Source organism: Mobula hypostoma, assembly GCF_963921235.1.
Source record: "Mobula hypostoma chromosome Y unlocalized genomic scaffold, sMobHyp1.1 SUPER_Y_unloc_3, whole genome shotgun sequence".
In the NCBI taxonomy this organism is placed as follows: Eukaryota; Metazoa; Chordata; class Chondrichthyes; order Myliobatiformes; family Myliobatidae; genus Mobula; species Mobula hypostoma.
In genome coordinates this window covers 123,364-137,567 of record NW_026948173.1, presented here as the reverse complement: position 1 = coordinate 137,567, position 14,204 = coordinate 123,364, and the positions used below count along the sequence as shown (strand labels likewise).

Genomic DNA, 14,204 nt, shown 5'->3' with positions numbered 1-14,204 from the left:
GGTGGCAAATACAACTTGTTACTGTAATCACTAGGGGAAACTCTTCCTGGCAAACAGGACTTGCAGCATCTATAATTATAATGTTAATGGCGAGATTTTTCCTGGGTCCTTTGAATAGCCCCTGTTGGGTTTGTGGGGATGAAGCCTACTTGTGGCTACCCGGGGAAGTGACCAACAGGTGGGACCTGCAGCCACCCCAGAAGAAATGGAGCAGGTGCTGTTTTCTAGTTTACCTAGTCCCCAACCTAAGGGTAGTGCCCGAGCTGTGGGATCACCCCCACTGGCAGAGGCAGAAACAGGGAATCACAGAGTCAGAGAGGTTCTGGATGATTGCCTTCCTATCCTATGGCATGGCTAGGAACTCCTGAGAAATCATTAAGCTGGCAGCTGCCCTGGAGGAATTGTCAAATTAAACTGCCAGCGCTCTGGTAGTCACCCAGACTCAGGTGGCTGAGGGGACCACGGAAATGTTAGCCATCCCACAAACAGTCCTACAGAATCGTATGGCTTTATATTTTATCCTAGCTGAGAGAGGGAGAACCTGTACTATCACTGGCACAGAATGCTGCACCTATATCCCTGATGAGTCTACTAACATTACGTCCCTCTCCCAGCACATTGCCAAGGACTTTGACAACATTAATAAAGTAGGGCAGGATTTACGCAGGTTCACCAAGGGGTCTAAATGGTGGTCGTTCGAAGGCCTGTTCAGTAACATGTGGGGTATGATATTGAATTATGGCCTAATAGTTGTACTTATCATAGTTATAATTACTGTTGTAAGGTGTTTTTACCCACTGATAACTCAATGCTGTACTCAGTTAGTTTGTTGATCATGTAATGATCAAAAGGAGGAAATGATAAAGTATGTTAAAGGGTTAACACATCAGTTAAACAATAGCAGCCTGTTCTTTCTGAAAGAAACCACTGATGATCAACAGATGTGCTAAGCCATGCTGACCAATATTTCTTCTTGGAGTTAGACGGTGTTTCAAGGTCTTTGTTTCTTTGTGCAGTCGTGCGCAGAGATGACGAGGCTGTTCTGTGCATTTTCTGTCCATTATACCTACTCTGTAATTTGTCTCTTGGTACTGTCAAGCAATAGATAAGACTGACTCCAGCTTGGTATGTGTAGGGGTATATGAACACTATATCTCTTGTTAGGGGAATTGTGAGTTAGCATCCGGGTTTCCCATTCACCTCCACAGAATCTCCTGTCTATTCCCCTCACTATTGAGTCCCCTATCTCTACTGCTGTCTTCTCTCTCTTTCCCTTCTGCAACACAGACCCATGTTCAGTGCCTGTATCCCAGTCACTGTGGCATTCTCCGAGGAGGTCACCCCCCACAAAAGTATCCAAAGCAGTACATTTGTTTTTGAGGGTAATGGCCACAGGGGTGCTCTGCTCTAACGTCCTATTTCCATTTCTCCTGACAGTTCACCCAGCTACTCACCTCCTGCAACTTCTGGGTGACTATTTCCCTGTAACTTTGATCAGTTATATCTTCGCTCTCCTGTACAAGCCAAAAAATGTCTACTCCTCAAGTGCTGGTGCAAATAAAACTTACTTTAGTTTTAAAAGGCACAAGTAAATAGAATCTTGATAATAAACAGAGAGGTTACCAGGAGTAGAAGGCAATGCAGAGATGAGGTTACAGTGAGATCAAGCATTTACTGAATAGTAGTAGAGCTAGAGAGGCTATGTGTATACTTGTAAGAGAAAGCATTAAACTGAAATGGAATGTGGGCTTACAGTAGGCAAATTAAAGCTGTTATACATAAAAACAGTTCACAAAAATACTATAAGCAAAGAAATTATGTCAAGTTTTTAAAAAGCACTAACAAAACTCAGCACTAAGCTCTGAAACTGAACGGGAAAAAACTTGCTCCTGTGTTTTCACTGAGACGCAGACTATGTCCAACATATATCAATGAATATAAGTTCACTGAGTGCATGTTCATGATCTTCTGCTGCTGTAGCTCATCCATTTCCAGGTTTGACATGTTGTGCATTCAGAGAGGCTCTTCTGCACACCACTGTTGTAATGCATGTTATTTGAGTTATTGTCACCTTCCTGTCAACTTGAATTAGTCTGGCCATTCTCCTCTGACCTCTCTCATTAACTCACAGCACTGCTACTCTTTGGATAATTTTTGTTTATTGCAACATTATCTGTAAATTCTAAAGACTATTGCGCATGAAAACCCCAGGAGATCAACAGTTTCTGAGAAACTCACACCACCTTGTCTGACATGGTCAAAGTCAATTTGATAACATTTCTTCTCCATTCTGATATTTGGTCTGAACAACAACTGAACCTCTTGATCATGTCTGCATGCTTTTATGCAATGAGTTGCTGCCACATGATTGGCTGATTAGATATCTGTGTTAATGAGGCGTATAGGTATACCTAATAAAATGGCCAGTCAGTGCACATTTATAAAACTTAAGATACCAAAGCTGTCTGCAAAATCCTCCATAAATTGTCAGATAAGCAAACCAACATCTATGCTGTTTCCAAGGCTCAGAGTACAGTGTCAGTCTGAAACAGACTAACTGCTCCAAGTTCCATCATTGTAAAGAGAAGACTTGTAAGAAATTACAAGAACATACACAAGAAATCATTTAAGAACGAGTGCAACATTCCTAACAACTTGAGAATTCCAGGTCAATGATCACTCAAAATGGAGTAGCTGATAGCTCAAATGTGTAGGCCATTTATCACAAGCACATAGAAGGTCATCAGATATGGCAAGAGTGTACCTGTCAGATACCTCCTGTCCCAGCAGCGGTTAAACAAGTCCCCTGAAGATCTCATTAACCACATTAGATCTTACAGAACTGAATAAAAGCAATGTAAAAACTATTAAGATGGCGCCGGTAACTGGCAACTCTGTGCGTGCTCTCCCAAGCAAACTGCCCTCTACACTATCCTATACCTGAGAAACCCTTCTAAACCTAAAATCTGCTACGTCTAGCAAGATCAACAACACCCCGGTGAAGCTACTGACCCAGCTGGAGACCACCGCGCCAGAATTGCTTCTTAAACTCCAGACCGCACCTGGACCTGACCAGCAAGGCCTGTTCCGAGGCCCACCATGTTCCCAGAGACCCGCGGTCTGCTACCGTGCCAGAGCGCTTGGAGACACGGCCCATTCCAACCAGCAACATTCCGAAGCAGACGACTACACAGAAGTGACATCAGAGACCTCAAGGTGCCCCAGACACTTCCGTGGAGCGACAACCATAAAGCCCCATTGGTGAACATCCACAGCTGCCGGAAGTGAGGCTTCCATCGCCGACATCGGAAATCCAGCCCGAGGCTCGGCTGGAGCAGAGGCCTCCGCAACCGTGACTCAGCTTATGGACTTGTTTCAGCCAGGAGCCCGGCCATCCGGGATTAAGTGTTCGCTTCGGGGCTTGACCCAATCGACAGCCCGGGCCCCCAGCAGCTGGAAGTGGCAGCGGAGCCTCCCCCCTCATTTGGCCCGACCCGGAGCGTCCGACAACACAACCCGCCAATCGATCCCCGCGGGACGTGTCCACCAACCTCAAAGAGCTGACAACAACACACTGCATCGATGGAAACCTGGAAAGATGCACTACTTACCGAGGAAGTGTGGGAAAAGAGCTGGGCTGCTGGTCAGATTGAAGCTGAGGGGCTTCAGGATCTCTGTGCCCACCATCCTACTAGCTAATGTGCAAGCCAGAGAGAACAAGGTGGATGATCTTAAAGGGAGACTCAGCTATTGCAGGGAGATGCAGAACCGCTGTGTATTCTGTTTCACCAAGACTTGGCTCTCCCCTGCCACCCCCAACTGTGCCATCCGATCAGAGGGATTTTCGATCCATCAGATGGACCACACGGCGTCTTCGGGAAAGACGAGGGGAGGTGGTGTCTGCCTACTGATCAACACTGGGTGGTGCTCGGACACAGTGGCACTGACAACCTCCTGCAGCCTGGACCTGGAACACTTGTCGGTGAAGCGTCGTCCATACTATCTGCCATGGGAATTCACCTCAGTCATACTGACAGCAGTCTACATTCCCCCCCCCCCCCAGGCGGACATGGAGTGTGCTCTGAACATACTGTATACATCAGTGAACTTGAGTCCAGGTACCTGGAGGCTTTGTTCATTACAGCCGGGAACTTTAACCAGGCCAGCCTCAGAAAGGTACTGCCAAAGTTATACCAACATGTCTCCTGCCCCACTAGAGGCCCGAATATATTTGATCACTGCTACACAGCAGTCAAGGATGCCTACCGTTCCGTCCCACAACCTCATTTCAGAAAATCAGACCATCAGGCCGAACTCCTCCTCACGACTTACAAACAGAAACTGAAGAGGGAGGTCACGGTGTCAAAAGTAGTGTCGCATTGGAGGAAATGGATGAGGTCCTCCGTGACTGCTTTGAATTGGTGGACTGGTTAGTATTCAAGGACTCGGCAGCTAACCTCGATGAGTATGCCTCGGCTGTCACGGACTTCACTTGGAAATGCATGGAGGACTGTGTGTCTCACAAGACGATCCGGGTACTCCCTAACTGGACACCTTGGAAAAATTATGAGGTCAAGTCCCTTTGAAGGCTAGAGCTGAGGCTTTTAGGTCCGGAGATACCAGTCGCTACACAGAATCCAGGCATAAACTCCGGAAAGCCATTAAGGGCGCCAAGAGGCAATATTGAGCCAAGTTGGAAGCCCAGGCTAACCAGAGGGATGCCAGTAGACTATGGCAGGGTCTAAATGAGATCACTAGGCACAAAGAAAAGGCTAGGAATATCAATATCTGCAGCGGTTCTCGTCCTGAGGAAACTTAACGTATTCTACGCAAGATTCGAACAGGAGCGTCCCGCTCCCTCCGGATGACCCAGACCTGGTGGCATCGAGATTCATCGTCACCAAGGAGGACGTTAGAAGGGCCTTCCTGAAGATAAATCCAAGGAAAGCGACGGGCCCAGATGGCGTCCCAGGATGGGTTCTCCGGGCCTGTGCAAGCGAGCTAGCTGGAGTGTTTGCTGACATCTTCAACTGCTCCTTGCTTCAGTCTAAGAGCCCCTCGTGTTTTAAGAAGGCAACGATAATCCCAGTGCTGAAGAAGAGCGAGGTGGCATGCCTGAATGACTATTGACCTGTGGCTCTGACATCAATTGCTATGAAGTGCTTCGAGAGATTGGTTTTGGCACGCATCAACTACAGCCTACCGGTCAACCTCGATGCTTTGCAATTCACCTACCAGAGCAACAGGTCAACGGCAGATGCCATCTCTCTGGCCCTACATTCCTCTTTAGAACACCTGGAGAATAAAGACCCATACGTAAGGCTCCTTTTCATTGACTACAGCTCTGCCTTTAATACCATCATTCCAAATAAACTGATTCCTAAGCTCTGGAACCTGGGTTTTAGCACTCAGATCTGCAGCTGGATCTTCAGCTTCCTGAGAGACAGGACCCAGGCTCTAAAAATAGGGGACAAGCTCTCCTCTACAATCACTTTGAGCACCAGTGCCCCACAAGGCTGTGTACTCAGCCCCCTGCTGTACTCACTGTACACCCATGATTGTGTAGCCAAGTTTCTATCAAACTCAATATATAAGTTTGCTGATGACACAATAATTTCAGGCCATATCTCGGGTAATGATGAGTTTGAGTACAGAGAGGAAATTAAGAACCTGGTGGCATGGTGCAAAGACAATAACCTATCCCTCAATGTCAGCAAGATGAAAGAATTGGTTGTTGACTTCAGAAGGAGTAGCGGACCGCACGACTCAATTTACATCGGTGGTGCGCAAGTGGAACAGGTCAAAAGCTTTAAGTTTCTCGGGGTCAATATCACAAATGACCTGACTTGGTCCAACCAAGCAGAGGTCACTGCCAAGAAGGCCCACCTGCACCTTTACTTCCTGAGGAAACTAAAGAAATTTGGCCTGTCCCCTAAAACCCTCACTAATTTTTATAGATGCACCATAGAAAGCATTCTTCTAGGGTGCATCACAACCTGGTATGTAAGTTGTCCTGTCCAAGACCAGAAGAAGCTGCAGAAGATCGTGAACACGGCCCAGCACATCACACAAACCAATCTTCCACCCGTGGACTCACTTTACACCGCACGCCGTCAGAGCAGTGCTGCCAGGATAATCAAGGACATGACCCACCCAGCCAACACTTTTCGTCCCTCTTCCCTCTGGGAGAAGGCTCAGGAGCTTGAAGACCCGTACAGCCAGATTTGGGAACAGCTTCTTTCCAACTGTGATAAGACTGCTGAACGGATCCTGACCCGGATCTGGGCCGTACCCTCCAAATATCCGGACCTGCCTGTCAGTTTTTTTGCACTACCTTATTTTCCATTTTTCTGTTTTCTATTTATGATTTATAATTTAAATTTTTATTTACTATCGATTTGTAATCCAGGGAGCAGGAAGCGCAGAATCAAGTATCGCTGTGATGATTGTACGTTCTAGTGTCAATTCTTTGGCCACAATAAAGTATAAAGTATTCTCGGCCCCCAAGAGAAGGTCCAAGGAAAAAATAGGTAAAAAACACTGGCTTCTCAAGGTACTGATGGGAGTTGACAACAATTTTATATTAGAAAATCATTAACATCCCATCCTGGATACAAAAACATGACAAAATCAAATGATTTGGAGTTAATAAAGGTTAAAATGTGAATCAGTAGGAGGATAACTCTATCACTAAGAACACATCATCTTTCTCTGCATCTTCCATCCTACCTTTAAATTCACAGGAACTACAACTGACACTTTCATTTCCGGACCTACTTCCACCTTAGCAAACAAATTAAACTCTGATATCAATTACAAATCCATGGAGTTCCACAGCTAACTTGAATGCATATCCCATGCTATCTCCTTTAAGAGTGCTACTATTTCTCCTTAAGTTTCTCCGCCTTGGTCACATCCATTTTTTAGATGAGGCTTTCTGCTCTAGGACTCCTTCCACAGTCCAAAGATGTACCAGTTGGTCATTGTAAATGGTCCTCTGATCAGGCTCGGGTTAAACCAGGGACTGCTGGATGTCATGGATCAAAGGGCTAGAAGGGCCTATTCCATGCTGTATTATTAAAATAAATAAAACCTTCTCTCACCCACCCTCACCTTCCCTTGATTCTTGCCTGACACCCACTAGCCTCTGCATCTAGCATATCATCCTTCACCATCCACCAGATTCACTGGGATCATACTCTGGACATATTTTCCCCTCCCCATCACCATAGCACCCACACCTTCCAAAAAGTCTACTGTCTCTGTGACTCCCTTCATCCCTTCTCACACACCTCTCACCATCTCCTGGAATTCTCTCTCTGGCAGTTGCAGCACTCATCCCTCAGTTCCTTTCTCACCACCGTTCATGAATCCGAACTTCCCTTACAGATGAAGCAAAGATTCATGTCCATCACATCCACTGCAAATACAATGTGAAAAAAACACCTTGCGTTTTGCTTGGGCAGCCTACAATCTAATGATATGAACCCACCACCAGTATGCCTTTCCCATTCCCACTTGTCTGTGCTAATCTCTTTCAATGTTGTTTACTATTTCCAACCATCCTCCGTTGTTATAAAGACTTCTTATCCTTACTTAACTGGTTTCATTTGAACTCATTACCACCTGTATTTCTTTTCCTTTGGTTCACATTTCCTCTTCCCTCTGCCCAACACCTCTTTTATCTGGTTCCAGGCATCACCAGCCAGCCTCTCTCTCATCAACTCTCCATCACCCCTCCCACCTGATGGTTCCATCTGTCCTTCACTCACCTCCCCCACCCCCCAATCTGATTCTACTTATCACTCACCAAACTGTCCCAGCACTTTCCTCACCAGCTGGCTCCATCTGCCCATCAACTGTTCCACCTATTACCCATCAGCCTCTGTCTCAACACCACCCACCCACCCCCCACTACCAACTGGCTCCACCTGCTCATCCCTTCCCCCTCATCTGTCTCTAGCTATCACATACCATACTCTGTCTCAGCACTCACCAGTCACCAGCTGGCTCCATCTGCCCATCACCACCACTCTGTTCAACCTATTACCCAACTGATTCTGTCTTGCTCCTCCCTCTCATTTTATACAACAGTCTTCTTATCTCTACACCATAGTTCCCAAACTTTTTATAGCATGGATCCCTACTATTAATTGAAAGATCTATGGATGACAGATTAGGAACCCCTTGCTTTCACTGATGAGGGTCTCAACCTGAAACTCTGATCACCTCTTTGACTCTACAGATATTGCTTGGCCAGCTGAGTTCAACCATTTATTTTTTTCTTAAGTATCAAAATGCTTTTCATCTAGAAAGCTGTTTTACTAAGAATTCATCCATTGAGCTTTAGGTTGAATACTGCTTACCTGTTGCTGCATTGTTATTTTGAAATTTTGTCAAATACAAGTGCATTCCTTTTCTGAAATCCTATAAAGAGGCAAAATTTTTAAATACAATTAAATAATCAATAACAAATATCCTAACATAAAATCAATAAAACTGACAAATTATAACATGACAAAGCTTTACAACTTGGTTTCTCAGAGTATGGACAAAGGACATCTGTGAGTGAACAAGACCCTGGTCCTATAGCCATAGTTTAAGTCACATCTAAAACTAAATAAGAAAAATCATATTTTCATGTGTTCTTTGTTCTAGAAATTCAATAAAACATTAACAATACATGACGTTTTAAATATTAATCCAATTGGTGGGAGTGGATGTTTTACCAATTATAAATGTATACACAATATATATGTATATACCTATAATCAAATCAATATGACAAAGAAGCACACACATGTTGGAAATAAACAGCTAGTAGGCTGTAAAAAGATAAGATTAAAGCTGCAGTGTTAAACACTTCATCAGATTTCAGTCCTGAGGATCCCCTTACACCTAGTAGATTAGATTGCTTCTTTTCTTTCTACAATGATTGATCGCCCCATACTGTGGTTTCTTCTGACCTTTTGCTTAGTAAGAATGAGAAAGAAACTCTACACATTTATTTAGCATCTTTCATGACTTAACTATAAAGTGCTTTGGAACACCCTAATGAGTCACTTTTGCAGCTCTGTCATTGCTTTCTGAAGAGGAAACATGGCAACCAATTTATGTACAGCAAATTCCCACCGTGAGATAAGAAACAGATTATTTATTTTAGCCATAAGAACCTAAGTCGCAGGTAACTTAGCCCATCGAGTCTGCTCCACCATTCACTCATGGCTGCTTTATTACCCCTCTTAATAGTATTCCCTTGCTTCTTCCCATAACTGTTGGTGTCTTGACTAATCAACGACCTATCAACCTCCGTTTTAAATATACCCAAAGACCTGGTCTCCACATCTATCTGTGGCAATGAATTCCAGATTCACCATTCTCTGGCTAAAGGAATTCCTCCACTCTGTTCTAAAGGGACACCCTTCTATTCTGAGGCTGTAACCTCTGGTCCTAGATTCTCCCGCCACAATAAACATTTTACATACTGCACAAGATCACAAGACGTCAATACTGATCATGATATCAGGAAAAATACTTCTATTTTATTCGTTCATGGCTGTGGGTTTTTTTGTAACAACTGGGACAGATACTTAAACAATTTGTACAAAAATGGCTGGTGTGACGCTAGCTAAGACATCAGTCGTGCACTGGGTTAACAACTAATGGTCTTGTATCTGAAAAATGGTCGAGCCCACAATAATTTAATTATTATTGTGCTACTCAGACATAGTTATAATTGTAATCAAGAGTTGATTGATTGGCTAATTACAGATATTAATATTCCTAGATCAGTTCAGAATTCTCAGCTTTCAAATATAGACATCAAAACAGGTTATATTTTTGAATCTTGATACATACATTGCCAATCTGTCTAAACATGAAATCATGAATCATTACTGCACAAATTGCTAAGTTAAGCTGAAAGAATCTTACCACATCTCCAATGTAATTGTGTAGCATTCGAATCACTGATGCTCCTTTGCTATAAGAAATTGCATCAAATATCTCATCCACTTCTGCTGGATGTCCCACTGCAACCTTTAAAAGAAATATATTTCACTTTTAATTAAACTTTGTTTAAAAGGTCAAAAAAGTTGGATTGTCCCTACTGTCCTCCTTGAACAAACGAAAAATGTTGGACATTCTCCAGTCCTCTGGGAGTTGGCTATGGCTGAGGAACAAAGATCTGCCAAGGACTCACCAATCTCCTCAGGCAAAAAAAAGGTGCTGGCTGTTCACTCGATAACAATGCCTCTTATCTTATACACCTCTATCAAATCACCTTTCATTCCCTTCAATTGAAATAGAAATGCCGCAACTTGTTCCACATCGGATATGCTCTCTAACCCAGCATTTTGGTAAAACCTCCCTAAATGTTTAATAGCTTTCCAGAACTGTTTTCTAAATGTTTTACAGCTTTCCAGAACAGTACCAGAACTGAAAACAATATTTCAAGTATGGTTTAAACAGGGCTGCAATATTACCTTGTGGCTCTTGAACTCAATCTCCTGACTAAAGAAAGCCATCACACCATACGCCTTAACCCTATCGACATGAGAGATCTGTAGACCTCTCTGTTGCTCTACACTGCTAAGAGTACTGCACCTATCAAGTGATATCTCATCCTTCTTATCGCCAAAGAAAAAGCCCTAGCTTACTCAGCCTCGCTTATAAGACATGTCCTCTAGCTGAGGCAGTATCCTCTTAAATCTCCTCTTCACCTTCTCTAAAGCTTCCACATCTTTCCTTTTATACGATGAGGAAAAATGGTCTAAGCAGAGTTTTATTAATCAGCAACATTACCTCATGACTAGTGAAGGCCAACACATCTTACACCTTCTTAGCCACCTTATCAACGAATGGCAACTTTGAAGAATTTGAAATTCCTATTAAACATCCACTGACTCTCCTTTGTCTAGCCTGCTTGTTATTTCCTCAAAGAATTCCAACAGATCAGTCAGGCAAGATTCTTCCTGCACACCATGCTGACTTTGATAGAACATTACAGCACAAAAACAGGCCTTTTGGCCCTTCTTGGCTGTGCTGAACCAATTTTTCTGCCTAGTCCCACTGACCTGCACCTGGACCATATCCCTCCATACACCTCTCTTCCATGTAGCTGTCCAATTTTTTCTTAAATGTTAAAAGTGAGCCTGCATTTACCACCTTGTCTGGCAGCTCATTCCACACTCCCACCACTGTCTGTGTGAAGAAGCCCCCACCAATGTTCCCTTTAAACTTTTCTCCCTTCACTCTTAACCCATGTCCTCTGGTTTTTTTTCTCCCCTTGCCTCAGTGAAAAAAGCCTACTTGCATTCACTCTGTCTATACCCATCATAATTTTATATACCACTATCAAATCTCCCCTCATTCTTCTACGCTCCAGGGAATAAAGTTCTAATCTATTCAACTTTTCTCTGTAATTCAGTTTCTCAAGTCCCGGCAACATCCTTGTAAACCTTCTCTATACTCTTTCAACCTTATTAATATCCTTCCTGTAATTTGGTGACCAAAACTGCACACAATACTCGAAATTTGGCCTCACCAATGCCTTATACAACCTCTCCATAACATTCCAACTCTTATACTCAATACTTTGATTTATTAAGCCCAATGTACCAAAAGCTCTCTTTACAAATCTATCTACCTGTGATGCCACTTTTAGGGAATTTTGTATCTGTATTCCCAGATCCCTCTGTTCTACTGCCCTACCATTGACCTTGTATGTTCTACCTTGGTTTGTCCTTCCAAAGTGTAATACCTCACACTTGTCTGTATCAAACTCCATCTGCCATTTTTCAGCCCATTTTTCCAGCTGGTTCAAATCCCTCTGCAAGCTTTGAAAACCTTCCTTACTGTCCACTACACCTCCAGTCTTAGTATCATCAGCAAATTTGCTGATCCAGTTTACCACATTATCATCCAGATCACTGACATAGATGACAAATAACAATGGACCCAGCACTGATCCCTGTGGCACACCACTAGTCACAGGCCTCCACTCAGAGAAGCAATCCTCCACTACCACTCTCTGGCTTCTTCCATTGACCCAATGTCTAATCCAATTTACCACCTCTCCATGTATACCTAGCGACTGAATTTTCCTAACTAACCTTCTATGCAGGACTTTGTCAAAGGCCTTACTGAAGTCCATGTAGACAACATCCACTGCCTTCCCTTCATCCACTTTCCTAGTAATCTCCTCGAAAAACTCTAATAGATTTGTCAAACATGACCTACCACACACAAAGCCATGTTGACTTTCCCTAATAAGCCCCTGTCTATCCAAATACTTGTAGATCCTATCTCTTAGTACTCCTTCCAATAATTTACCTATTACCGACATCAAACTTATAAAACTATAATTTCCTGGATTACTTTTAGAGCCTTTTTTAAACAATGGACCAACATGAGCTATCCTCCAATCTTCCGGCACCTCACCCGTAGATACCGACATTTTAAATATATCTGCCAGGGCCCCTGCAATTTCAACACTAGTCTCCTTCAAGGTCCGAGGGAATACCCTGTCAGGTCCTGGGGATTTATCTCATCTGATTTGCCTCAAGACAGCAAGTACCTCCTCCTCTTCAATCTGTATAGGTTCCATGACCTCACTTGTTTGCCTTATTTCCATTGACTCCATGCCAGTTTCCTTAGTAAATACTGACGCAAAAAACCCTACTTTATCATGTGCCTAAAAGTCCAAAGCTTAACCTTAATAATGAACTCATGGACATGGACCTCAACATCTCCCTGTTCCTCCTAACAACCGAGAATCCTGCAATTAATCTTGTACTTTGCCTCAAATTCGACATTTCAATGTGCAACAGTCCACCTGCTATTTCTCAGCCCAGCTATCAATGTCCCATTGTAACCCTGAACAACCTTCTATACTATCCACAAACCACCAACCTTTGTGTCATCTATAATTAGTACTCAGCAATGAAATCACATTGTGATCTTTATAGAACACTAGTCGGGATACATCTGAAGTTTTGTTAAACACAAGAGATGCCGCAGATACTAGAAATCTCGAATACGACACACAAATTGCTAGAGGAGCTTGCATCCTTCATATACGTGAAGAGTAAACATCTTTATGTTACGTCTCTGTCTAAATATGCAATGAGCAATTTATAGTAATTTATAATAAATGGTATATACTAAAAGGCATCCGTTACTCTTGCGAGACCATGGATCTGCGCCTGGGAAGTCTTCACTCTCCAGGGCGCAGGCCTGGGCAAGGTTGTATGGAAGACCAGCAAGTTGCCCATGCTGCAAGTCTCCCCTCTCCAAGACACCAATGTTGTCCAAGGGAAGGGCATTAGGACCCATACAGCTTGGCACCGATGCCGTCGCAAAACTATTTGTGATTAAGTGCCTTGCTCAAGGACACAACACGTTGCCTCGGCTGGGGCTCGAACTTACGACTTTCAGGTTGCTAGTCCAATGCCTTAACCACATGGCCATATAGTATATATGGTATATACTATAGGACATAATAATAACAGCTATGTCAGCATAAGTTAAGTAGTCTGATGGCCTGGTGGAAGAAGCTGTCCCGGAGCCTGTTGGCCCTGGTTTTTATGCTGCAGTACCGTTTCCCAGACGGTAGCTCCTGGAACAGTTTGTGAGTGTGGTGACTGGGTCCCCAATGATCCTTCAGCCACATTTAACATAAGTGTTCTGCATTGTGGGAAGTTCACATCAACAGATGCGCTGGGCTGTCCACACTACGCTCTGCGGAGTCCTGAGATCAAGGGAAGTACAGTTCCCACACCAGGCAGTGATTCAGCCAGTCAGGATGCTCTCAATCATACCCCTATAGAAAGGGTCCACATCAAACTTCAACTATCTGAGGTGAAAGAGACACTACTGCGCTTTTTTCACAACAAAGCCAGTAGGTACAGATGACATGAGATCCTCGGTGATGTTTATGCCGAGGAACTTAAAGCTGTTCACGCTCTCCACCCCAGATCCATTGATGTCAATAGGAGTTAGGCTGTCTCCATTCTTCCTGTAGTCCACAAACAGCTCCTTTGTTTTTGCGACATTGAGGGAGAGGTTGTTTGTAGGGTTATCGTGGAATTTCCCTGTTAGCAACAGCAGGAAAGATCCTCACCCGCATCATGAACAACTGGCTCAAGCCTTTAGCTGAGAAGATCCTTCCAGAGACACAAGCCGTGTTTAGACCATCACGTCGA

At 43.7% G+C, this 14,204-nt stretch overlaps 1 protein-coding gene across 1 annotated transcript in view; it reads right to left on the bottom strand.

Moving 5' to 3' along the window:
• The window catches only part of LOC134341434 (puromycin-sensitive aminopeptidase-like), a gene marked incomplete at its 5' end in the record, with an annotated part of 301,555 nt that overhangs the window by 171,045 nt on the left and 116,306 nt on the right, over positions 1-14,204 (bottom strand). The window contains 2 exons of the mRNA XM_063039287.1: positions 8,367-8,427; positions 9,934-10,038. Coding sequence (XP_062895357.1) covers positions 8,367-8,427; positions 9,934-10,038 — 166 coding nt within the window. The remainder of the gene's footprint in view (positions 1-8,366; positions 8,428-9,933; positions 10,039-14,204) is intronic.